We start from the raw sequence: 24,445 nt of genomic DNA on the forward strand, positions 1-24,445 counted from the left end.
AGCCTTAGACCAAAAACTTTTCCGGTGGAATGCACAAGGTGGTAATGAATAAATTGGAGCGGGAAAAGTAGTAGTAGTAGTAGATATGATAATCGTCCTATACGGTACGTGCACAGGTATACCTTGAAGTGCATTTCCTCTCGCACCTTATCCCACTCAGTTTTCATCTGCTCGAAGGTGTGGGACGAAAGCCCTTTCTCCGCCACCCTATCGACGTAGACACCAATTTGTACCTCCTCCCAGCGTTTGTCGCACTCCCTAACGTCCGTCTGGGTAGGGTTGTGAGCGGAGGGATCTTTCCGCACCCGCCACCATGCCCCGGGACACGACCGGCACCGCCCTCCCGTTCCACTCCCATCTGCCCGACCCGGACCCTCCTTACCTGGAACATCCACCCGCCGGTGACCCGCGGGCTGCGCTCCTTGTCTCGCTCTCGGATCCCCAGACTCGCCGCTCGTCCCGCCACGCAATCCACGGCACCCGAAGCCCGAGCTCGCCCCGGGCACAGCCGGTAGAGTCGAGCCGGCGCCGGTTCCACCTCGTCGTCCTCGTGACGCTGAAGACTCCTCTTCCTCTCGGCGGAGGTCGTTTTACCGGCGCGTCTTCTCCCGCTCACCTCCGAGGAGGCGCCGAGAGCCAAGAAGCGCAGCCCAGAGCGATGAAAAGCGGGAGAGGGAGGAGGGTTCACGCTCCGATCTTGTCCGGCGACGTCTCACGCGGTTCTCTCTCCGCGCTAGCCGAACGTTCGCTGCGAGGCGGGTCCCGTCGCGTTCTGTGACCCGGGGCGGACCTGGGGGCCAGGAGCGCGCAACCCCTCCCCCTCGCACCCACGCCCCGCCCGCGCGTCCCCACCGCCCAGCCCCGCATGCCCGCGGGGCACCCGCAGCATTCCCTCCGCTACTCGCACCACGGGCCGCACTTCGCGCTCACCAACGCCGCCCGCGTCCGTGTAGCCGAGGGCCGTCCTTGGAAACTTTTACAAAGCCCTCGCGAACACGGAGCGTCGGTCGCCTGGTTCGGGTGGACGAACCATGGTGCGTTGTGCCCGTTTGTGGAATCCCGTCCCCTCCCGGCGATGTTCCACTCCAAGTCTCGAACCCGGTGTTGTAAGTTATTTAATACAAAACAAACATCATGGAGAACCTCCCGAATCGCTCCTCCCTGTGGCCTTGGCGGAGGGGGCGGGGCCCACTGGACTGAACTCGCACGTGGGCTTCGACATGTGAGCAGGGACCACGGTGGTCGTCCGTTACAATAAAAAAAATTTACCCACAATGCAGCACTCGAGCTCACCACCCGCACACACACGGCGTTTGGTACTCTATGACGTTTGAAGTTTCAGATAACGTTTGAGACGGTTATCAAGTCGCAAGATCGGATGCCAAAAAAACCGTTTGAACCACCAGGTGCAAGTCCGGACAGAGATCCAAAACCGCGTGAGATTCATGGGACAGCGGGTATTCAAAGGATCAGTCAACCCGACAATCGCTAACAGTATAAACAGAGACGATCAGAAAGTAGTCCGTTCGGGTTGCGCTTCATTTAAAGGTAATTGCGAGTACAGTGCGTGCCGTGTTGTGTCGAGCACGTGACCGTGGTGTAAGCCTTGTCACATCACGTGAGCACGGTGTGAGCCTTGCCACGTCACGTGAGCGCAGTGTGAGCCTTGTCACGTGAGCGCGATGTGAGCCTTGCCACGTCACGTGAGCGCGGTGTAAGCCTTGCCACGTCACGTGAGTGTGGTGTGAGCCTTGCCACGTCACGTGAGTGTGGTGTGAGCCTTGCCACGTCACGTGAGCGCCGTGTGAGCCTTGCCACGTCACGTGAGCGCGGTGTGAGCCTTGCCACGTGAGCGTGGTGTGAGCCTTGCCACGTCACGTGAGCGCGGTGTGAGCCTTGCCACGTGAGCATGGTGTGAGCCTTGCCACGTCACGTGAGCGCGGTGTGAGCCTTGCCACGTGAGCGCAGTGTGAGCCTTGCCACGTCACATGAGCGCAGTGTGAGCCTTGTCACGTGAGCGCGATGTGAGCCTTGCCACGTCGCGTGAGCGCGGTGTGAGCCTTGCCACGTCACGTGAGCGCGGTGTAAGCCTTGCCACGTCACGTGAGTGCGGTGTGAGCCTTGCCACGTCACGTGAGCGCGGTGTGAGCCTTGCCACGTGAGCGTGGTGTGAGCCTTGCCACGTCACGTGAGCGCGGTGTGAGCCTTGCCACGTGAGCGCGGTGTGAGCCTTGCCACGTCACGTGAGCGCGGTGTGAGCCTTGACACGTGAGCGCGGTGTGAGCCTTGCCACATCACGTGAGCGCGGTGTGGGCCTTGCCACATCACGTGAGCGCAGTGTGAGCCTTGCCACGTCACGTGAGCGCAGTGTGAGCCTTGCCACGTCACGTGAGCGCAGTGTGAGCCTTGTCACGTGAGCGCGATGTGAGCCTTGCCACGTCGCGTGAGCGCGGTGTGAGCCTTGCCACGTCACGTGAGCGCGGTGTAAGCCTTGCCACGTCACGTGAGTGTGGTGTGAGCCTTGCCACGTCACGTGAGCGCGGTGTGAGCCTTGCCACGTCACGTGAGCGCGGTGTGAGCCTTGCCACGTGAGCGTGGTGTGAGCCTTGCCACGTCACGTGAGCGCGGTGTGAGCCTTGCCACGTGAGCGTGGTGTGAGCCTTGCCACGTCACGTGAGCGCGGTGTGAGCCTTGCCACGTGAGCGCGGTGTGAGCCTTGCCACGTCACGTGAGCGCAGTGTGAGCCTTGTCACGTGAGCGCGATGTGAGCCTTGCCACGTCGCGTGAGCGCGGTGTGAGCCTTGCCACGTCACGTGAGCGCGGTGTAAGCCTTGCCACGTCACGTGAGTGCGGTGTGAGCCTTGCCACGTCACGTGAGCGCGGTGTGAGCCTTGCCACGTCACGTGAGCGCGGTGTGAGCCTTGACACGTGAGCGCGGTGTGAGCCTTGCCACGTCACGTGAGCGCGGTGTGAGCCTTGACACGTGAGCGCGGTGTGAGCCTTGCCACATCACGTGAGCGCGGTGTGAGCCTTGCCACGTCACGTGAGCGCGATGTGAGCCTTGCCACGTCACGTGAGCGCGGTTTGCGCCTTGCCAAGTCACGTGAGTGCAGTGTGAGCCTTGCCACATCACGTGAGCGCAGTGTGAGCCTTGCCACGTCACGTGAGCGCAGTGTGAGCCTTGCCACGTCACGTGAGCGCGGTGTGAGCCTTGCCACGTGAGCGTGGTGTGAGCATTGCCACGTCACGTGAGCGTGGTGTGAGCCTTGCCACGTCACGTGACTATGCAGCTGAAAGGAGACTGTGGTTTTGTTCCATTTAACCCCAACCGACTACGTTTGCACGAGTTAGGCGGACCTCTCGGTACAAACCCCTGTTGACCTGCCGGGTGAGTACAGGTAGAGCAAGGCAGGTAGACCTCGGGGTAGATATCGATGCACGTGAGCGCAACTTTGCAAATAACTTTTCGACGCGGGAGACCATTAAAGGCCCTTTAGTGATGTTTACCAACCTATTGTTGTTTTGTCGGTGCTCTCTCCTTTCAAATACTGAGCGTCGAGCAACGAAGCAGCCCGGACCATTTTAAAGGTATTTGGAATGACTCGTTCGGGATTCGAACCACCGACCTCCCAGATATAGAGCGGACCATTACACCACTGAGCGTGCTTGTTGTTTCTCTGTTGTATTCAACGATCCCAAGGTTTCCCATAAAACGTATCAAACTCCTGCACAAAGGTGCTCCACCCAGCAGGTAGCACGCGATCCATGCCCCGCGTCCTTTCGCGGAGAAGACCCGCGGCCATGACGGTCTAGTGCTTACCCTTGGGGCTAACGGGGTCATTTACCTATCATTATTTTCCTTTATTCTGAACTCACTTGGAGGCACCACACGCCGTTAATTCATTTGTCATTCTGATTACGTACGCAATGTGGTTCCTGGCAGGCCGAGCACACCTGACTTGCAATTCAAATGCAACGTATTCCGATATTGAAATCATTTTACTAAACTCCTCACTAACCATGTACTTACTTAAATGCAAACCTTGGGTATCTATCTGTAAAGGTGACCCATCACTCCACACAATTAAACTAGAACGGTACTCGGGAAAGAGCGAGGCTGAACTGTCTACCTTTTGTATTCCACTGATAGGCCGGATCTGGATTCGGACCTGAACCAAAATCTAAACGGCTTGTTCTTGTCACCAAACCAACTCATCCACCAAGTTTAGTCACAACTCGTCCATAACTTTATTAAATATCATGTTATTTATCGCTTTTCGCCCGATCTCTCAATGGTGAAGAATCACTTGGAAATTAAATAATTCTCGTATCCGAATCCATATTCAGATCTTCACCAAAATCTAAACGGCTTGTTCTTGTCACCAAACCAACTCATCCACCAAGTTTAGTCATAACTCGTCCGTAACTTTTTTTAATATCATGTTATTTATCGCTTTTCGCCCGATCTCTCAATGGTGAAGAATCACTTAGAAATTAAATAATTCTCGTATCCGAATCCATATTCAGATCTTCACCAAAATCTAAGCATCTCGTCCTTGTCACATACGCTATATCTCTGCCAAATTTGATCCAAATCCGTCCACAGCTTTTTGAGATATCTTGTTCACAAACAAACACAAATACGTCATGCGGAGCACAATACTTGCAAAACCCGCCCCCCCCCCCCCCCCCCTCCATTGATACAGCAAATTGTCCATTTCCGCAAGATTCAAATTGACGATCTTGATCAAAGTTCGGGTCAATAGGATGAAAAGTGACGATTTTTGGATGAAAATGGATGACTTTAACAGTTTGACCTTGAGTTTACCTTTGACCTTTTGACCTCAAATATAGTTGGTTTTCCTATTTAGTGACTCAATGTGCAAATGCTGTTAAATTTTGAATTCAATCGGATGAAAATTGACGGATTTTCAGATGAAAATTTATGATTTTGGAAATTTGACCTTGAGTTGACCTTTAACCTTTTGACCTCAAAAATAGTTGGTTTTCCCATTTAGTGACTCGATATGCAAATGCTGTTCAATTTTAAAATCACTGGGATTAAAATGGTGATTTTACTAAATTGACCGCCAGATGACCTTTGACCTTTGACTTCAAAATGAATAGGCTTCTCAATTGGGACGACCTCTACAACTTGGTGAAGTTTCGTGACGATCGGTTTAGAATTGTGACCTGTTGGCCAGTGACAAACAAACAAACAAACAAGAAGGCGTCATGCGGAGCACGATACTCGCAAAATCCGCCCCTCCCCCCCCCCCCCCCAAAAGTTTTCCGTTGATACAGCAAATTGTCCATTTCATGAAGATTAAAATTTACAATCTTGATCAAAGCTCGGGTCAACAGGATGAAAAATGATGATTTTAGAAGGTTGACCCTGAGTTGACCTTTGACCTTTTGACCTCAAAAATAGTTTCCCTATTTAGTGACTCAATGTGCAAATGCTGTTCAATTTTCAAGTCAATCGGATGAAAATTAAGGATATTAAAAATTTGGCCTATGTTGACCTTTTGGCCTATGTTGACCTCAAAGATAGATGGTGGTTGAATTCAGTGACCATCTATCTATAATTCCATTAATCTCTGTGTGTATGTGTGTATGTGTGTATGTGTGTATGTGTGTTTGTATGTTTGTCTGTGACCGCTGTTTCTCGACAACCACGGGTCCGATATACTTTAAACTTGCCAGGTATATTGCTGGGGACCCGAGGATGTGCCTTTTCAAGGTTTGAAATTAATCGGACAAGTACTTACCGAGCTATGGCGATTTCTTTACCAAACACCGCAAGCCGTTCGCTTTGGACCAAACCATTTCATGTAAATAGAGGGGGGGGGTTCTGTGGTCGTTGCGAATGGACCAAACCATTCATGTAAATAGAGGGGGGGGTTCTGTGGTCGTTACTGCCACGTGGTTTCAAAGTTTTTTTTTGTTGTTGTTTGCACGCATGTTTTTTTGCACCCACGTACGGGCACGCCCTAGGATGTTTACACACACACACCCCTACACAAATTTTTTTTTTTTTTTTTTTTTGGCAAGGAACGGGCACCCACGTACGGGCACGTCCTAGCTTATATATAGTACGGGCATGCCCTAGTCTATCTATAATTCCATTAATCTCTGTGTGTATGTGTGTATGTGTGTATGTGTGTATGTGTGTATGTGTGTATGTGTGTTTGTATGTTTGTCTGTGACCGCTGTTTCTCGACAACCACGGGTCCGATATACTTTAAACTTGCCAGGTATATTGCTGGGGACCCGAGGATGTGCCTTTTCAAGGTTTCATATTAATCGGACAAGTACTTACCGAGCTATGGCGATTTAGCCGTTCGCCGTTCGCTTTGGCGTTGCGAATGGACCAAACCATTGCATGTAAATAGAGGGGGGGGGGTTCTGTGGTCGTTGCGAATGGACCAAACCATTCATGTAAATAGAGGGGGGGGGTTCTGTGGTCGTTACTGCCACGTGGTTTCAAAGTTTTTTTTTGTTGTTGTTGTTTGCACGCATGTTTTTTTGCACCCACGTACGGGCACGCCCTAGGATGTTTACACACACACACCCCTCCACAAATTTTTTTTTTTTTTTTTTTTTGGCAAGGAACGGGCACCCACGTACGGGCACGTCCTAGCTTATATATAGTACGGGCATGCCCTAGTATATATAAATCCTCTTAGAAGTTCAAGTCAATCAAATGAAAATTGGTGATTTTAGGAATTTGGCCTATGTTGACCTTTTGGCCTGTGTTTACCTAAAATATAATACGTGGTTGAATTCAGTGACGAGATATGCAAGTCCTCTTCAAATTTCAAGTCAATTGGATGAAAATTGAGGATTTTAGAAATTTGGCCTATGTTGACCATTTGGTCTATGTTGACCTCAAAAATACTTGGTGGTTGAATTCAGTGACCAGATATGCAAGTGGTCTTCAAATTTCAAGTCAATCGGATGAAAATTGAGGATTTTAGAAATTCAGCAAAGTTGGTGACCTTTGGCCTATGTTGACCTTTAGACCTATTGACCCCAAAAACAATAGGCTTCTGGCTTTTGGCCAACTCTACCATTTGGTGAAGTTTGGTGAAGATCGGTTGAAAATTGTGACCTGTAGGCCGGTGACAAACAAACAAACAAACAGACAGACAGACAGACAGACAGAACCACAAACACAACCGACCAATAGACTTGAAAAATCTTCGATTTTGCAAGTAACAAGAAGACGTCATGCGGAGCACGATACTTGCAAAATCCGCCCTCCCCCCCCCCCCCCCCCAAGAAAAAAATTCCATTGATACAGCAAATTGTCCATTTCATCAAGATTAAAATTGACAATCTTGATCAAAGCTCAAGTCAATAGGAAGAAAAGTGATGATTTTTCAGATGAAAAATGATGATTTTGGAAGGTTGACCCTCAGTTGACCTTTGACCTTTTGACCTCAAAAATAGTTCGTTTCCCTATTTAGTGACTCAATGTGCAAATGCTGTTCAATTTTCAAGTAAATCGGATGAAAATTGAGGGTTTTTAAGACTTGGCCTATGTTGACCTCAAAAATAGTTGGTGGTTGAATTCAGTGACCAGATATGCAAGTCCTCTTCAAATTTCAAGTCAATTGGATGAAAATTGAGGATTTTAGAAATTTGGCCTATGTTGACCATTTGGCCTATGCTGACCTCAAAAGTACTTGGTGGTTGAATTCAGTGAGCAGATATGCAAGTGGTCTTCAAATTTCAAGTCAATCGGATGAAAATTGAGGATTTTAGAAATTTGGCCCATGTTGACCTTTTGGCCTAAGTTGACCTCAAAAATACTTGGTGGTTGAATTCAATCACCAGATATGCAAGTCCTCTTCAAATTTCAAGTCAATCGGATGAAAATTGAGGATTTTAGAAATTTGGCAAAGTTGGTGACCTTTGGCCTATGTTGACCTTTTGACCTTTTGACCCCAAATACAAGAGGCTCCTCAATAGGGACGACCTACACAACTTGGTGAAGTTTCGTAACGATCGCTTTTGAATTGTGACCTGTAGGCCGGTGACAGACAGACAGACAGACAAACAGACAGACAGACAGAACCAAAAACGCAACCGACCAATATACTTCAAAAATCTTCGATTTTGAAAGTAACAAACACCTTGGGTGGGGTGAAAACATAACCTCCATACACCTTGGGTGGCGGAGGTAAAAACAAACAAACAGCTACCTCGAGTTAAATGCGGAGTAGATTATATACAGTGAGTGATTAAACAACCACCTGCGACAGTACAAAGTAGGCTGACTGCCCATATGTTAAAAAAAACAACCCATTTTATTCAGTTGTAAAAACAAAATTTCAACTTAATCTTAACGTGATTGTGTGTGTGTGTGTGTGTGTGTGTGTGTGTGTGTGTGTGTGTGTGTGTGTGTGTGTGTGTGTGTGTGTGTGTGTGTGTGTGTGTCCTTCCCACTGATTGGTTGGACAGCTACCGTGACTCGACCCACAATTTAACTTTGATGCGTATTTAAGATGCTTCACGAATATAATTAATTTACATTCATTTATTAACACAATTACACTACTCATAATCACATATTAAACTAGAACGACACTCAGTAGAGAGCATACCTCCACCTGGTTGGGTATATCACTCAATGTTAAAGAATCACTTAAAAAATTAAATAATTCTCAAATCCGAATCCATATTCAGATCTTCAACAAAATCGAATCGAATCGTCCTTGTCAGACACCCAACCTGTCCACCATGTTTAGTCCAAATCCGTCCACAACTTTTTGAGATATCCTGCTATGTATCGGTTTTGGCCCTACTCCCAATGGTGAAGAATCACTGAAGAATTCTACTAGCCGGATCCAAATCGTCACCAAAATCTAATAATTTCGTCCTTGTCACATACGCTACATCTCTGCCAAATTTCGTCCGAATCCGTCCACAACTTTTTGAGATATTTTGTTCACAAACGACAGACAGACAGACAGGGGTGAAAACATAACTTCCAACCAACTTTGGTGGTGTAGGTAATAAACACATTTTATACCTTTGCTCCCTACACGGCACCTTTCTTGTCCCACGGTTGTTCCACCTCTGATTCTTTAGCTCGGACAGCATAACGAGGACGACACGTTGCTGGAGTGCATCATTATGGTCTCTTCAAGCACAGGAGAAGATTACCCCGTCAAATATGATACCTGATACCTTATCTACACAACGCACACAACAGGCATCTTAAGGCCATCATTAAGGCCTGATACCTTAACTGATATATACATATATTGTACCTGTGTATGACACAACGTTGCAAGTTGGTGAAAACGGCCATATGCACCCCGATATGTACCCCTATGTGCAACCTGATTTGCACCCCTTTGTGCACCCCAATGTGCACCCCTTTGTGCACCCCTATGTGCACCCCGATATGTACCCACATGTGCACCCCGATATGTGCACCCCGATATGTACCCATATGTGCACCCCGACATGTACCCATATGTGCACCCCGATATGTACCCATATGTGCACCCCGATATGTACCATATGTGCACCCCAATATGTACCCATATGTGCACCCCGATATGTACCCATATGTGCACCCCGATATGCACCCCTATGTACACCCCGATATGCACCCATATGTGCACCCCGATATGTACCCATATGTGCACCCCGATATGTACCCATATGTACACCCCGATATGCACCCATATGTGCACCCCGATATGTACCCATATGTGCACCCCGATATGTACCCATATGTACACCCCGATATGTACCCCTATGTACACCCCGATATACACCCCTATGTGTATAGTCTCATGGTATATAGTCTCATAGTATATAGTCCCATAGTATATAGTCCCATAGTATATAGTCCCATAGTATATAGTCCCATAGTATATAGTCCCATAGTATATAGTCCCATAGTATATAGTCCCATAGTATATAGTCCCATAGTATATAGTCCCATAGTATATAGTCCCATAGTATATAGTCCCACAGTATATAGTCTCACAGTATATAGTCTCACAATATATAGTCTCTTGGTATATAGTTTCACGGTATATGTCTCATTGTATGGAGTATCATGGTAAGAAGATACATCATACCATGTAGTAAGCCTGGTGTTTGCTTATGGTTAGGGTGCTGGTTTGGGATCCTCGGATCCTGAGCTTGAATCCCAGTCGATCGTTGAATTAACGCCAGGGGGGTTGACTCTGCTTGTCATATTTCGGAGGTCGGCAAATTGAGTACCAGCTCACCGGTAATTGGGGCACTGCATCAGCGGCACAAACGCACTTCCATAAAAATGATGCAACCAGCAGCCACAGGCTGCATACGAAACAACAACATAACTTGTAGCGAATAACCGGTGCCGGAATAGTTTAGTGGGAAGAAAGGGGTATCGTGCACCCCCCGGAAATCAACTTCTAATCGACGTCTCTAGATCAGAAAAAATGTGTAGAAAACGATGAGCATTGGTAACAAATTGTAAAAATGTCCCACGTATCATTTTTATGCAAATTTGTGCCGCCATTACCGAAAAATCTATTTTTCACTATATCTCAGCCATTACTGCAGATAACTGAACAAATAAGGTGTCTAGACCCATGTTTTGAGGGTCAAAGACTATAATAAAACTATTCTTGAAGTGACCACATGTGTCCGTGGCATACTAGTATGCAAATTAGTGCCGCCATTACCGAAAAATCTTTTTTTGCCATATCTCGGCCAATATTGCACATAACTGCACAAGTAAGGTGTCTAGACCCATGTTTTAAGGGTCAAGGATCATTAAAGAACCATTCCTGAAGTAACTATGTGTGTCCTTGGCATGTAAACATGTAAATTCTAAAGTGCCGGCATTACCAAAAATTTGATTTTTCGCTGTATCTTAGCCAATATTGTAGATAAGTTAAGAGGGGTTTTTCAGGGCAATGATTTCACAAATGGTGTTATTTTTGCGATCACAGGTCCACTATCAGATCAATCAATCATCGTCGCTTTCAATGAAATCATCAAAGACAAAGTCAAACTCGTCCTCTTCTTCCTCCTCCTCCTCTTCTTCACGATCTTCAGTGTCCAGAAGATCAACAAGCGAGGTTGGTAGGACAGGACCGCAGGACCACACCGGTTCCAACACGCCTTCGTCAGTCCTCATCCATCCCTGCCCCTCATCGTAGGGTTTTGGCTTTTCTACAATGGGTTCGTCAGCTCGCTTGTACAAGGCAACGTGGTGGTTCACACGCTGGATGTGCGACTTCAGAGCAGACTGGCAGGGAGGAAGGCGAGCCAGGTCGACCTTAGACTTGGAAGTGAGTTTCTTGTCCTCCCCCACCATTTTGCGCAGCAGCTTGGTACGGATGATGTCCACCGAAGACTCTCGACTCTGTCCGTACATCAGGCAGGTGAACTGTTCCAACTGCTTCAGCACCTGTGGCTTGATGTTCCAGTCATCACCGAGTTGCCTGAAGGCCTTGTGAAACCTGGGGTTCTTCTCCAGCTTTTTCGGGGGCCCCACCTTCCCCTTGCCTTTGAAGGAACTGGTGCACTGGTGCAGTCCTCTCCACTGAGTACATAGAACCCAAGAAGAGTGCCGCAGTAGTCTTCTCCCAGGGATTCTGCGAGCTCAGAGAGGTTGAGTAGTTGTCGATGTTTCCCTGACCCCGTATCCAGGTATACAGTCAGCTTGATCGCGTGAGCGTGGTAGTGAAGAATCACAAAGATATCTGTGTCAGGGGTCGGGAAACTTTGGGCCGACGCGCGAGTGAAGTGCAAGGGTGGGAGAGTTTCTGGTGTGTCGACTTTCAGACTACGCTGTTGCGACTTGTCCATGATAGGTAGCGTTCGCAACTTGTGGCTCTCCAACCCAGGATTGACCTCCTACACCATGATTCCTCCAGCACTGTTGACAATGTTGCTGCCGTGCACATTCGTAGTGGTTTTATTCAAGTTGTCCCACTCACAGTGGAATACGATGTTGCCCTCTCCTGTCACGATTTGTGGCGTCAGATAGGTTGATACTTCGTGCAGTGCCTTGGCCAGGGCAGTTTCCAATTCTAAACCAAAATCGTAGCTCTCAGAGTGGCCAGGCTGGTGCAATATCATGGTGAGCTGCTTGCTTCGGAACAAGTGCCTGACAGTCACACAGAGAATCACGCGCTTTGGTAACTTCCATTTTCCCTCCGACACTGCACGGCACAGGTCTTGCCCGATGGAGAATACCAGACGCTTCATCTTTTCGCTTGTCTCCACGTCTTCCTTGCCGGCCATAACCATGCTGAGGAACCGGACGAGGTCTGGAGGTAGGAGCTTTTCAGAACTGAGCTCCATGTCGTCAGCTGTTTGCGGCCATGGTAGGCCTTTGGACTCTCTGAAAGCCCATAGAATATTACAACGAAGAAGGAGAGCGACATCTTGGTACTTGTCTGCGCTTCCGAGAGTGTAAGCTCATGTAATAGCATTAGAAATAGTGATATTCGAGCTGTACACGGGGCAGAATGAAATTGCATCAACTTTGTCGTGACCGACCTTCGTGAATGAGACATGGTTCTTGATTGGGTCATTCTGTAGTCGTTTCAGTAGTTTCTCAGAGCGATAGTTCGAGTTCTCGTACCCATTCCGTTTCAGTTCTTCAACATAGAGCAAGCGCAAGGAAGATAGCCGTAGGATCTCATTCTGCTGGACAACTTGAGTTTGAATGTGCTCCAGTACCGAGACGAGTGCCTTGTTGTGGGCGGCTGACATGCGAGCATGCTCGGTATTAATTGCTCTTTCGGCTCTACGAATCCCGCGCTCGTAGTTGGCGAACGCTGTGCGGAAAGCTCTCAAGCATGATGGATGGTGTTTGGCCTCGACAGCAAAGAGGTCTTTGTTTTTCACCCGTCGATGAAGTCGAACTAGCCCCATTTTCTCGGCCCGTGATTCGATTTGCTCCCATGCATTTTCTTTGTTCTTCCAAGATGAGAAGACTTCCACTCGCTCAGTTTTGCGATCACCATCTTTGATCTCTACTTTGTCACAGAAAATGCACTCTGGTGGGAAGATGGGTCCAGCGGAACCCGCTGAAGACAATTTACGAGGGGAGTGATGCCATTTCGAGGTTGATGCTTCTGGTTCTGTGTCACCTCCCAGACGATTGAGGTTGCCAGTAAAGTGCTGATGACACTGAGGGTGATACCCAACACTTTCCAGATCATCGGGGAGAGTTGTAGGAATCTGGTCGCACACTGATTGCATACGATATGGGGAGTGGGGACTCATGTGATTGATGGAGACGTTGGTCCCGGATCTTATGAAGTTGCTGTGGTTTTTCACTTGCAGTTCCTTTGATTTTACTGAGGGGTGTAAAACTATCATGATCAGACGTGGATAGCACATGAAGGATGCATGTAGGCGGGGAGTGTTTGGGGGCTGCAGGATCTGCGCTCTGGTTACGGTTTCTTTTGGGCATGATGGCTTAATGTCCACTTCTATCACCACTGCTTATCTGGAATGGGAAAGAGAATGGGAAAGAGAAGTTACATTGGTGAAAGTATTGCTCTAAAAAAACACTGAAAAAACCCTCTGTCAACTTATCTACAATATTGGCTAAGATACAGCTAAAAATCAAATTTTCGGTAATGTCGACACTTTAGAATTTACATATTTACCTGCCAAGGACACGCATAGGTACTTCAGGAATGGTCTTTTAATGATCCTTGACCCTCAAAACATGGGTCTAGACACCTTACTTGTGGAGTTATGTGCAATATTAGCCGATATATGCCAAAAAATTGATTTTTCCGTAATGGCGGCCTAATTTGCATAAAATGATACGTGGGACATTTTTACAATCTATCTATAATGCCAGTAATCTCTGTGTGTCTGTCTGTGTGTTTGTCTGTGACCGCTGTTTCTCGACAACCACGGGTCCGATATACTTGAAACTTGCCAGGTATATTGCTGGGGACCCGAGGATGTGCCTTTTCAAGGTTTGAAATTAATCGGACAAGTACCTACCGAGCTATGTCCAAAAAACGCTTCAACCAATCAGAGAGCAGCGAGCTATCACGTGTGCCGAACGTGGCGATCGGACTCTGCCTCGGACGGCACATTTGACAGCGTATTCATTTATTTCACGTTGGAAAACTATGTTGCCGTTAAACTATGTTTTAAAACGAATTCAAACTGCGATTAAATTAAAACGATTCATCCTAACTGCGATTTGCGAACTTCCGGACAGTGACGACTGTCCGGCAGCACGCTTTCCGGCAGCCAATCACAGAACGCTTTGTTGCGTAGGCGTGGCCGATGTGAGACGAGCACGAGCGGAGCTGAGCGCGTTACGAGCTGACCGCCATTACGGTACGTAATTCGATTTCTTATGCGCATTATTTCTCCCAATTCATTCATCTCCCAATTTCTCCCAATTCAATTCGTATCACTAATAAAAACGAATTTGCGATTCATTCGCTTTCCTGCGCGTTTGTGCACGCGATGGCGATTGCTTTACCAAACTCCGGAAGCCGTTCGCTTTGGACCAAACCATTGCATGAGGGGGGGGTTCTGTGGTCGTTGCGAATGGACCAAACCATTCATGTAAATAGAGGGGGGGGATTGTCACTGTACTCGCAAGCCGTTCGCCGTTCGCTTTGCGGTTGCGAATGAACCAAACCATTTCATGTAAATAGAGGGGGGGGGATATAATTTTAGATAGATATATAGTACGGGCATATATATAGTACGGGCATGCCCTAGTCTATCTATAATTCCAGCAATCTCTGTGTGTCTGTCTGTGTGTCTGTGTGTCTGTGACCGCTGTTTCTCGACAACCACGGGTCCGATATACTTGAAACTTGCCAGGTATATTGCTGGGGACCCGAGGATGTGCCTTTTCAAGGTTTGTAATTAATCGGACAAGTACCTACCGAGCTATGTCCAAAAAACGCTTCAACCAATCAGAGAGCAGCGAGCTATCACGTGTGCCGAACCGTTAATGCAATGCAAGCGTTAATGCGTTAATGCAAGGCTTTTCTTTTTTTCCCTCTTCTCTTTCTACTTTTCCTTGCGATTAAATTGCAAACAGCCAAAATACGTTGGCGCTAATTGAATAATTGGCCATTAACACTAAAATAATCGTAACTGCGATATGCCAACTTCCGGACAGTGCAGCCTTCCATGTTGTTGTTGTTTGCAGCAGCTGTTTGCAGCAAGGCAAGGCTTTTCTTTTTTTCCCTCTTCTCTTTCTACTTTTCCTTGCGATTAAATTGCAAAAAGCCAAAATACGTTGGCGATAATTGAATAAATGGGCATTAATAGATAGATAGATAGATATGCGATATGCGAACTTCCGGACAGTGTGCGCGTTACGAGCTGACCGCCATTACGGTACGTAATTCGATTTCTTATGCGCATTATTTCTCCCAATTCAGTCAGAGCGAAGGGCGGAAGCGAAGAGCGTTGTTATTTTTTGTTTACGGGCGTACGGGCGGGGTAGAGCGTACGGGTAGCGTTTTTTTTTTTTTTGGCAAGGAACGGGCACCCACGTACGGGCAATGCCCTAGTTTGTTACCAATGCTCATCGTTTTCTACGCATTTTTTCTGATCTAGAGACGTCGATTAGAAGTTGATTTCCGGGGGGTGCACGATACCCCTTTCTTCCCACTAAACACTAGAAGTGTGGAATGTCATTGCAACGTGTGACCCGGAATGAATGAAACTGAAATAACAAGGCTATCATCAGGGAACGTGGTTATTTTGCCGAAATGAATACCTGCGATGGAATGGACACGTATCCAGGACCGATTCGAACCTTGAAACGTTTCTCGAATACCGTATCTATGAACACCTCAGGTCGGAGTACGCAACAGCATTTTGATTATATCGTTTATACCGTGTGGTATTTAAATAATGAACGTGAGCGACGGTTATAAAGTGCTGGAGGGAATCGTCCATAGTTCATGCATTTGCTTAGAAAGGAGTCATTCCTGTTAACTACCAGGGAGAGGGTTAACTACCGAAGGTGTTAACCTGCGTCCTGTGCTAGCTCGAAAGTTCATCTCGACCTCTGAACATGCACATTGTGGAATTCTGCATCCAATAATTCCATGTCTCCAAACAGCATTCCAAATGAATTGTTCGTGAATTGTTCGAGCTCCGACACATTCGGGATTTCCATAGGAACGTGCTCGTCGTGCGTCACCTGGTGGTCAGGTATCAGGGAATCAACTGCTGCTTGTGACCTGATGCTTCACATCGAATCGGGGCATATGGAGCATACATTAGTCTACCTGTGCACGACTTGCAGGTAGCTAGAATTTCCTACCTCCCTACCTGCAAGTCGTGCACAGGTAGACTAATGTATGCTCCATATGCCCCGATTCGAAGTGGCTTATTCATAAATTTAAAATTACGTCATCACGCAATCCTATGTACATTGTGCATTACGTTCGTCTGGGAACTCACACTGAATGTCCTGATGACGCTGTGAGATAAACGCGATGACGTCATCAGCGGGACAAAAGAGGACTCCCGAGACCTTTGGATACCTGCAGTTTCTCTGAGTATGGATTTATACCATGTGCGGTGTACTCAGAAATTGACACCCACAAACATCCATGCATCCAAGGGAAGATCTATTCACGTGACGTGTAGGTTGAACAACGTATGTCTCCATGGTTTACATTTATTTTCTCTTTCCTCTCCTGCTCATCCTCATGTCTCATGAAGTAAGAATTGCTTGCATGCTCTCGAGGATGAGCTCGAATGTTTCATACATGATGAGCATTGTCCTGCAATACGTTAGCGTTAGCTTTCTGTACATGGACATTGAGGTATTACCAAGTTCTGGGATGGTCCCATGTTCCAGTTATTTCCACGTTATGGGATGGTCCCATGTTCCAATTATTATCAATTTCTGGAATGGTCCCATGTTACAGTTATTACCAGGTTCTGGGATGGTCCCATATTACAGTTATTACCAGGTTCTGGGATGGTCCCATATTCCAGTTATTACCAATTTCTGGGATGGTCCCCATGTACCAGTTATTACCAGGTTGTGGGATGGTCTCATGTTCCAATTATTACCAAGTTGTGGGATGGTCCCCATGTACCAGTTATTACCAAGTTGTGGGATGGTCTCATGTTCCAATTATTACGAAGTTGTGGGATGGTCCCATGTACCAATTATTACCAAGTTGTGGAATGGTCTCATGTTCCAATTATTACCAAGTTGTGGGATGGTCTCATGTTCCAATTATTACCAAGTTGTGGGATGGTCCCATGTTCCATTTATTACCAAGTTGTGGGATGGTCCCATGTACCAGTTATTACCAAGTTCTGGGATGGTCCCATATTACAGTTATTACCAGGTTCTGGGATGGTCCCATATTACAGTTATTACCAGGTTCTGGGATGGTCCCATATTCCAGTTATTACCAATTTCTGGGATGGTCCCCATGTACCAGTTATTACCAGGTTGTGGGATGGTCTCATGTTCCAATTATTACCAAGTTGTGGGATGGTCCCCATGTACCAGTTATTACCAAGTTGTGGGATGGTCTCATGTTCCAATTATTACGAAGTTGTGGGATGGTCCCATGTACCAATTATTACCAAGTTGTGGAATGGTCTCATGTTCCAATTATTACCAAGTTGTGGGATGGTCTCATGTTCCAATTATTACCAAGTTGTGGGATGGTCCCATGTTCCATTTATTACCAAGTTGTGGGATGGTCCCATGTTCCATTTATTACCAAGTTGTGGGATGGTCCCATGTACCAGTTATTACCAAATTGTGGGATGGTGCCATGTTCCATTTATTACCAAGTTGTGGGATGGTCCCATGTACCAGTTATTACCAAGTTGTGGGATGGTCCCATGTTCCATCTATTACCAAGTTGTGGGATGGTCCCATATACCAGTTTTTACCAGGTTCTGGGATGGTCCCATATTCCAGTTATTACCAATTTCTGGGATGGTCCCCATGTACCAGTTATTACCAGGTTGTGGGATGGTCCCATGTTCCATTTATTACCAAGTTGTGGGATGGTCCCCATGTACCAGTTATTACCAAGTTGTGGGATGGTGCCATGTTCCAATTATTAACAAGTTGTGGGATGGTCCCCATGTACCAGTTATTACCAAGTTGTGGGATGGTCTCATGTTCCAATTATTAACAAGTTGTGGGATGGTCCCCATGTACCAGTTATTACCAAGTTGTGGGATGGTCCCATGTACCAGTTATTACCAAGTTGTGGGATGGTCCCATGTTCCATCTATTACCAAGTTGTGGGATGGTCCCATATACCAGTTTTTACCAGGTTCTGGGATGGTCCCATATTCCAGTTATTACCAATTTCTGGGATGGTCCCCATGTACCAGTTATTACCAGGTTGTGGGATGGTCCCATGTTCCATTTATTACCAGGTTCTGGGATGGTCCCATATTCCAGTTATTAACAAGTTGTGGGATGGTCCCCATGTACCAGTTATTACCAAGTTGTGGGATGGTCTCATGTTCCAATTATTAACAAGTTGTGGGATGGTCCCCATGTACCAGTTATTACCAAGTTGTGGGATGGTCCCATGTTCCATCTATTACCAAGTTGTGGGATGGTCCCATGTACCAGTTATTACCAGGTTCTGGGATGGTCCCATATTCCAGTTATTACCAAGTTGTGGGATGGTCTCATGTTCCAATTATTGGGCATTTGGGGCATTGCCCGTACGTGGGTGCCCGTTCATTGCCAAAAAAAAAAAAAAACGCTACCCGTACGCTCTACCCCGCCCGTACGCCCGTAAACAAAAAATAACAACGCTCTTCGCTTCCGCCCTTCGCTCTGACTGAATTGGGAGAAATAATGCGCATAAGAAATCGAATTACGTACCGTAATGGCGGTCAGCTCGTAACGCGCACACTGTCCGGAAGTTCGCATATCGCATATCTATCTATCTATCTATTAATGCCCAATTATTCAATTATCGCCAACGTATTTTGGCTTTTTGCAATTTAATCGCAAGGAAAAGTAGAAAGAGAAGAGGGAAAAAAACGAAAAGCCTTGCCTTGCTGCAAACAGCTGCTGCAAACAACAACAACATGGAAGGCTGCACTGTCCGGAAGTTGGCATATCGCAGTTACGATTATTTTAGTGTTAATGGCCAATTATTCAATTAGCGCCAACGTATTTTGGCTGTTTGCAATTTAATCGCAAGGAAAAGTAGAAAGAGAAGAGGGAAAAAAAGAAAAGCCTTGCATTAACGCATTAACGCTTGCATTGCATTAACGGTTCGGCACACGTGATAGCTCGCTGCTCTCTGATTGGTTGAAGCGTTTTTTGGACATAGCTCGGTAGGTACTTGTCCGATTAATTACAAACCTTGAAAAGGCACATCCTCGGGTCCCCAGCAATATACCTGGCAAGTTTCAAGTATATCGGACCCGTGGTTGTCGAGAAACAGCGGTCACAGACACACAGACACACAGACAGACACACAGAGATTGCTGGAATTATAGATAGATTACCAATTTCTGGGATGGTCCCCATGTACCAGTTATTACCAGGTTGTGGGATGGTCCCATGTTCCATTTATTACCAGGTTCTGGGATGGTCCCATATTCCAGTTATTAACAAGTTGTGGGATGGTCCCCATGTACCAGTTATTACCAAGTTGTGGGATGGTCTCATGTTCCAATTATTAACAAGTTGTGGGATGGTCCCCATGTACCAGTTATTACCAAGTTGTGGGATGGTCCCATGTTCCATCTATTACCAAGTTGTGGGATGGTCCCATGTACCAGTTATTACCAGGTTCTGGGATGGTCCCATATTCCAGTTATTACCAAGTTGTGGGATGGTCTCATGTTCCAATTATTACCAAGTTGTGGGATGGTCTCATGTTCCAATTATTACGAAGTTGTGGGATGGTCCCATGTACCAATTATTACCAAGTTGTGGGATGGTCCCATGTTCCATTTATTACCAAGTTGTGGGATGGTCTCATGTTCCAATTATTACCAAGTTGTGGGATGGTCTCATGTTCCAATTATTACCAAGTTGTGGGATGGTCCCATGTACCAATTATTACCAAGTTGTGGGATGGTCCCATGTACCAATTATTACCAAGTTGTGGGATGGTCTCATATTCCAATTATTACCAAGTTGTGGGATGGTCCCATGTTCCATTTATTACCAAGTTGTGGGATGGTCCCATGTACCAGTTATTACCAAATTGTGGGATGGTGCCATGTTCCATTTATTACCAAGTTGTGGGATGGTCCCATGTACCAGTTATTACCAAGTTGTGGGATGGTCCCATGTTCCATCTATTACCAAGTTGTGGGATGGTCCCATGTACCAGTTATTCCCAAATTGTGGGATGGTGCCATGTTCCATTTATTACCAAGTTGTGGGATGGTCCCATGTTCCATTTATTACCAAGTTGTGGGATGGTCCCATGTTCCAATAATTATTACCAGGTTGTGGGATGGTCTCATGTTCCAATAATTATTACCAGGTTGTGGGATGGTCTCATGTTCCAATTATCACCAAGTTGTGGGATGGTCCCATGTTCCATTTATTACCAAGTTATGGGATTATCCTTTGTTTCAGAAACATTGACACATTGTGTTTCTGTAGCCCAACTATTAGCTCGGCTCGAAGACGATCTGTTCGGAGCTTGCGGTATCGATCAGAGTTCGTGCACCGATCATAGTATCGATCATAGTACTTTGCTCACAGCTACGTCGTCCAGGTTGGATTCCCGACCCGGCTGTAAACTGTCGCCGAGACATTTCGCAGACATGCACCTGGCGTTGTATCGATGTGTCCTGTCCCTCGGATGTACGTCAAGCCGGGTGTCCCATCTGCGAGCGTTATTTGGTGCACGCAAAACATCCCAAGGTGTCCGATTCGCATAGAGGAGGCGAGTTATCGCCGGCATTCTGACCAAATTACAAATTGCTGCCCAATATATTGAAAAAGGAAAAGTTGGCGTTTCATTGAGAGTCAATCTTTCGTTTGTAGAACATTCTGAACACCCGACGTATGATGCACTAAAAAGGTTCTTATTCACTCCTTTGTGTCCTGATTTGATTGTCGATGCAATAAATACGATCGGACTATAAATTGTCCTGCTGATTCGCATTCATAATTAGTCATGTGGATCACTTGTCCTTTAGGATGGGAATGTTAAGCCAGATGTCCATTATGCCAGTACTCGCTTGCGGACATTTGGAAACCGCAAACGATCTTTCCAAAAACAGAAGGCCATTGTGTGCCGGTTCCTCGATCAAATGAAATTGCCTCGTCCTCAACCTCCACTAGAAAGCAATGGCAAACCACCGAGTGTATTCCTTGTCAAATAATTTTCTCACCTTTTCCTTGTTTTGTACATCTTGTCCACCGACACTGTCCATCACAGACACGAGTATTCGGCATTCACGAGTATGTCACGAGTACTCAGACACGAGTATTCGGTATTCACGAGTATGTCATAAGTACTCAGACACGAGTATTCGGTATTCACGAGCATGTCACGAGTACACAGACACGAGTATTCGGTATTCACGAGCATGTCACGAGTACTCAGACACGAGTCGTTCGGTATTCACGAGTATGTCACACGAGTACACAGACACGAGTATTCGGTATTCACGAGCATGTCACGAGTACACAGACACGAGTATTCGGTATTCACGAGCATGTCACGAGTACTCAGACACGAGTCGTTCGGTATTCACGAGTATGTCACACGAGTACACAGACACGAGTATTCGGTATTCACGAGTATGTCACGTGTACACAGACACGAGTATTCGGGATTCACGAGGATGTCACGAGTACTCAGACACGAGTATTCGGTATTCACGAGTATGTCGCACGAGTACACAAACACGAGTATTCGGTATTCACGAGTATGTCACGAGTACTCAGGCACGAGTATTCGGTATTCACGAGTATGTCGCACGAGTACACAAACACGAGTATTCGGTATTCACGAGTATGTCACGAGTACTCAGGCACGAGTATTCGGTATTCACGAGTATGTCGCACGAGTACATAAACACGAGTATTCGGTATTCACGAGTATGTCACGAGTACTCAGGCACGAGTATTCGGTATTCACGCGTATGTCACGAGTACTGAGACACAAGTATTCGGTATTCACGAGTATGTCACGAGTACTCAGGCACGAGTATTCGGTATTCACGAGTATGTCACGAGTACTCAGGCACGAGTATTCGGTATTCACGAGTATGTCACGAGTACTCAGGCACGAGTATTCGGTATTCACGCGTATGTCACGAGTACTGAGACACAAGTATTCGGTATTCACGAGTATGTCACGAGTACTCAGACACGAGTATTCGGTATTCACGAGTACTCAGACACGAGTAATGGGTGCTTTTACTTGCCAAGCCCTTTTCCGCAGCACCTACCCTCTTGCTGGATACTCGGTACGTACATCTGAGATCCGGTGTCTGTGTACATGTACCATGAGAGGGCGCCAGCGATTCACGATCCTACTTGAAACTTTGAACAACATTGTTGGTTGGTGGGAATAAAACATGTCCATGTGTAATAACAAGCGAGTGAAGACGCGCGAATCACGTACTCGTACATACAACGAAGGTGGCAATTCAAGGTGACAAGATGAACATGATAATGGAGGTAAATATGAAATTTAAATAACACAGAATCCGGTTTGTAAGGCATTTGTAAGTCATCCCAAATGTGTTATCGGAGGAATCACGAGGATTCACAGGAATGTTATGGATAATGAACCTTTGATCTCTTTTTTTTTTACCTCCACCACCAAAGGTAGATAGATGGAGGTGATGTTTTCCACCCCTGATTGTCTGTTTGGCTGTGAGCAGGATATTTGAAAAAGTTGTGGACGGATTCAGACTAAACCTGGTGGACATGTTGGGAGTGTGACAAGGACGAATCGATTCGATTTCGATGAAGATCCGAATCCGAATCCGGATATGAGAATTTTTATTTAATTTCTAAAGTCATTCTTCACCATTGAGAGATTGAGCCAAAACCGAGATACAGCAAGGTATCTCAAAAAGGTGTGAACGGATTCGGACGAAACGAGGTGGACGAGTTGGGTAGGTGACAAGAACAAGCCGATTCGATTTTGGTTCAGGTCCGAATCCAGATCCGGCCTATCAGTGGGATACAAAAGGTAGACAGTTGAGCCTCGCTCTTTACCGAGTGCCGTTGTCGTTTTGAAATGCGATGTTTTCTTTTGCATTGTCTAAAGCTCAGCATTCCATTGTTCTGCAATCATTTGCAAGTCGTAGCGAATGCAAAATATAGGATTTCCTTCTTTGAAAATGACTAATGGACTTTCGTGCTGTCACGCGCGTCACGTGCTCCAATCCGGTAAAAAAAAGAAGGAACTCCTGGAACATTCAAGTATCGTGTCGGTATCCAACGACTTCGTTTGGGGTATGTTGGAGATGTTATAGTTTCTAGACAGACCGCTAGGGGGAAATTGGCGCGTTTTCTAGGATATTATATCGTGTTAGGAAAAACGCCTCTGGCCTGTGTGGCTCAGGTTCGAATCCAGACCAAGCTATAAACCGCCATCTTGGTGGTTCTCATGCAGGGCTACCGGGAAGGCATCGATGGACGTCGAGGTGGAGTACCCGTTTGGCAGAAGTAGTTGCTAGACTTCGAAGACCCCACGGTGTCCTTCACCACTAGTGGGCGAGTTATCTCCGGCACCCTCAACAAATTACAAATTCCTGCCCTGACTGATTGCTGGGAAGGCAATGGCAAACCACCCAGTGTAGTACAACTCGTGCCAAGAAACCTCTTTCGCAGCAACACTCTTTAAAGAGTCTAGTACATGTCAGATCAGATCTGTTGTCTCACTCCGTGTTCACCTTTTAATAGACAGGTAAGCAGAGTGTAGCGCAGCACCATAGGTGGATATACGTAACCATTGTGAATCGCCCACATCACCTGCACGATGCACATTAATCATGTCAAACTACAGGTAAACACACAGGTGGTGATGTCCCAGGCCTCACGATCCAAGCCTGACGTTCCCCACACAGCAGGATCATTTGCCATTCTTAGTCAAAAGACACCGGAGATGTTTAACATCCACCAACTAATATGCAGGTAATCTACCTGCCGGGCCTATTTGGCTTAAAGCAGATGATGTATGACAAATGAAGGCAACACGGCTGTCCGAATGGCTCCGTCATGGTATTGACTCCATGATTATAGTGAAAATACAAACATTATTAACCCATGAAATGACATCCCAGTTACACATATCGAGCACACTTGTAATGTAGGGTGCACGTGACACTCAGACCTATTGGCATTTGACAGGTATCATAACAAATGCTCTCGTGATTGAGCTCAATGAACGTTTGGTGTTGCTGAGTCACTGCTATGATTAGTTAAACACTTGATGGAATAAACCATGATCCATAATGAATCCTT

The 24,445-nt window shown here is 46.5% G+C and overlaps 1 protein-coding gene across 2 annotated transcripts in view; it reads right to left on the minus strand.

The window, feature by feature from the left end:
• KCTD1 (potassium channel tetramerization domain containing 1) overlaps window positions 1-24,445 on the minus strand; it is a 96,722-nt gene that overhangs the window by 59,344 nt on the left and 12,933 nt on the right. Inside the window, exon 1 of one of the 2 annotated variants that reach the window (XM_078785391.1) lies at window positions 383-1,165. The exons of the other annotated variant lie outside the window; for it this stretch is intronic. Within the exon in view, the coding sequence (XP_078641517.1) occupies window positions 383-391 (9 nt within the window). The 5' untranslated portion in view covers window positions 392-1,165. Of the gene's footprint in view, window positions 1-382; window positions 1,166-24,445 lie in introns of those variants that run through there. 2 annotated transcript variants of the gene reach the window in all.

The sequence above is a fragment of the Myxine glutinosa genome, chromosome 10 (assembly GCF_964187855.1).
Source record: "Myxine glutinosa chromosome 10, kmMyxGlut1.1, whole genome shotgun sequence".
NCBI lineage: Eukaryota > Metazoa > Chordata > Myxini > Myxiniformes > Myxinidae > Myxine > Myxine glutinosa.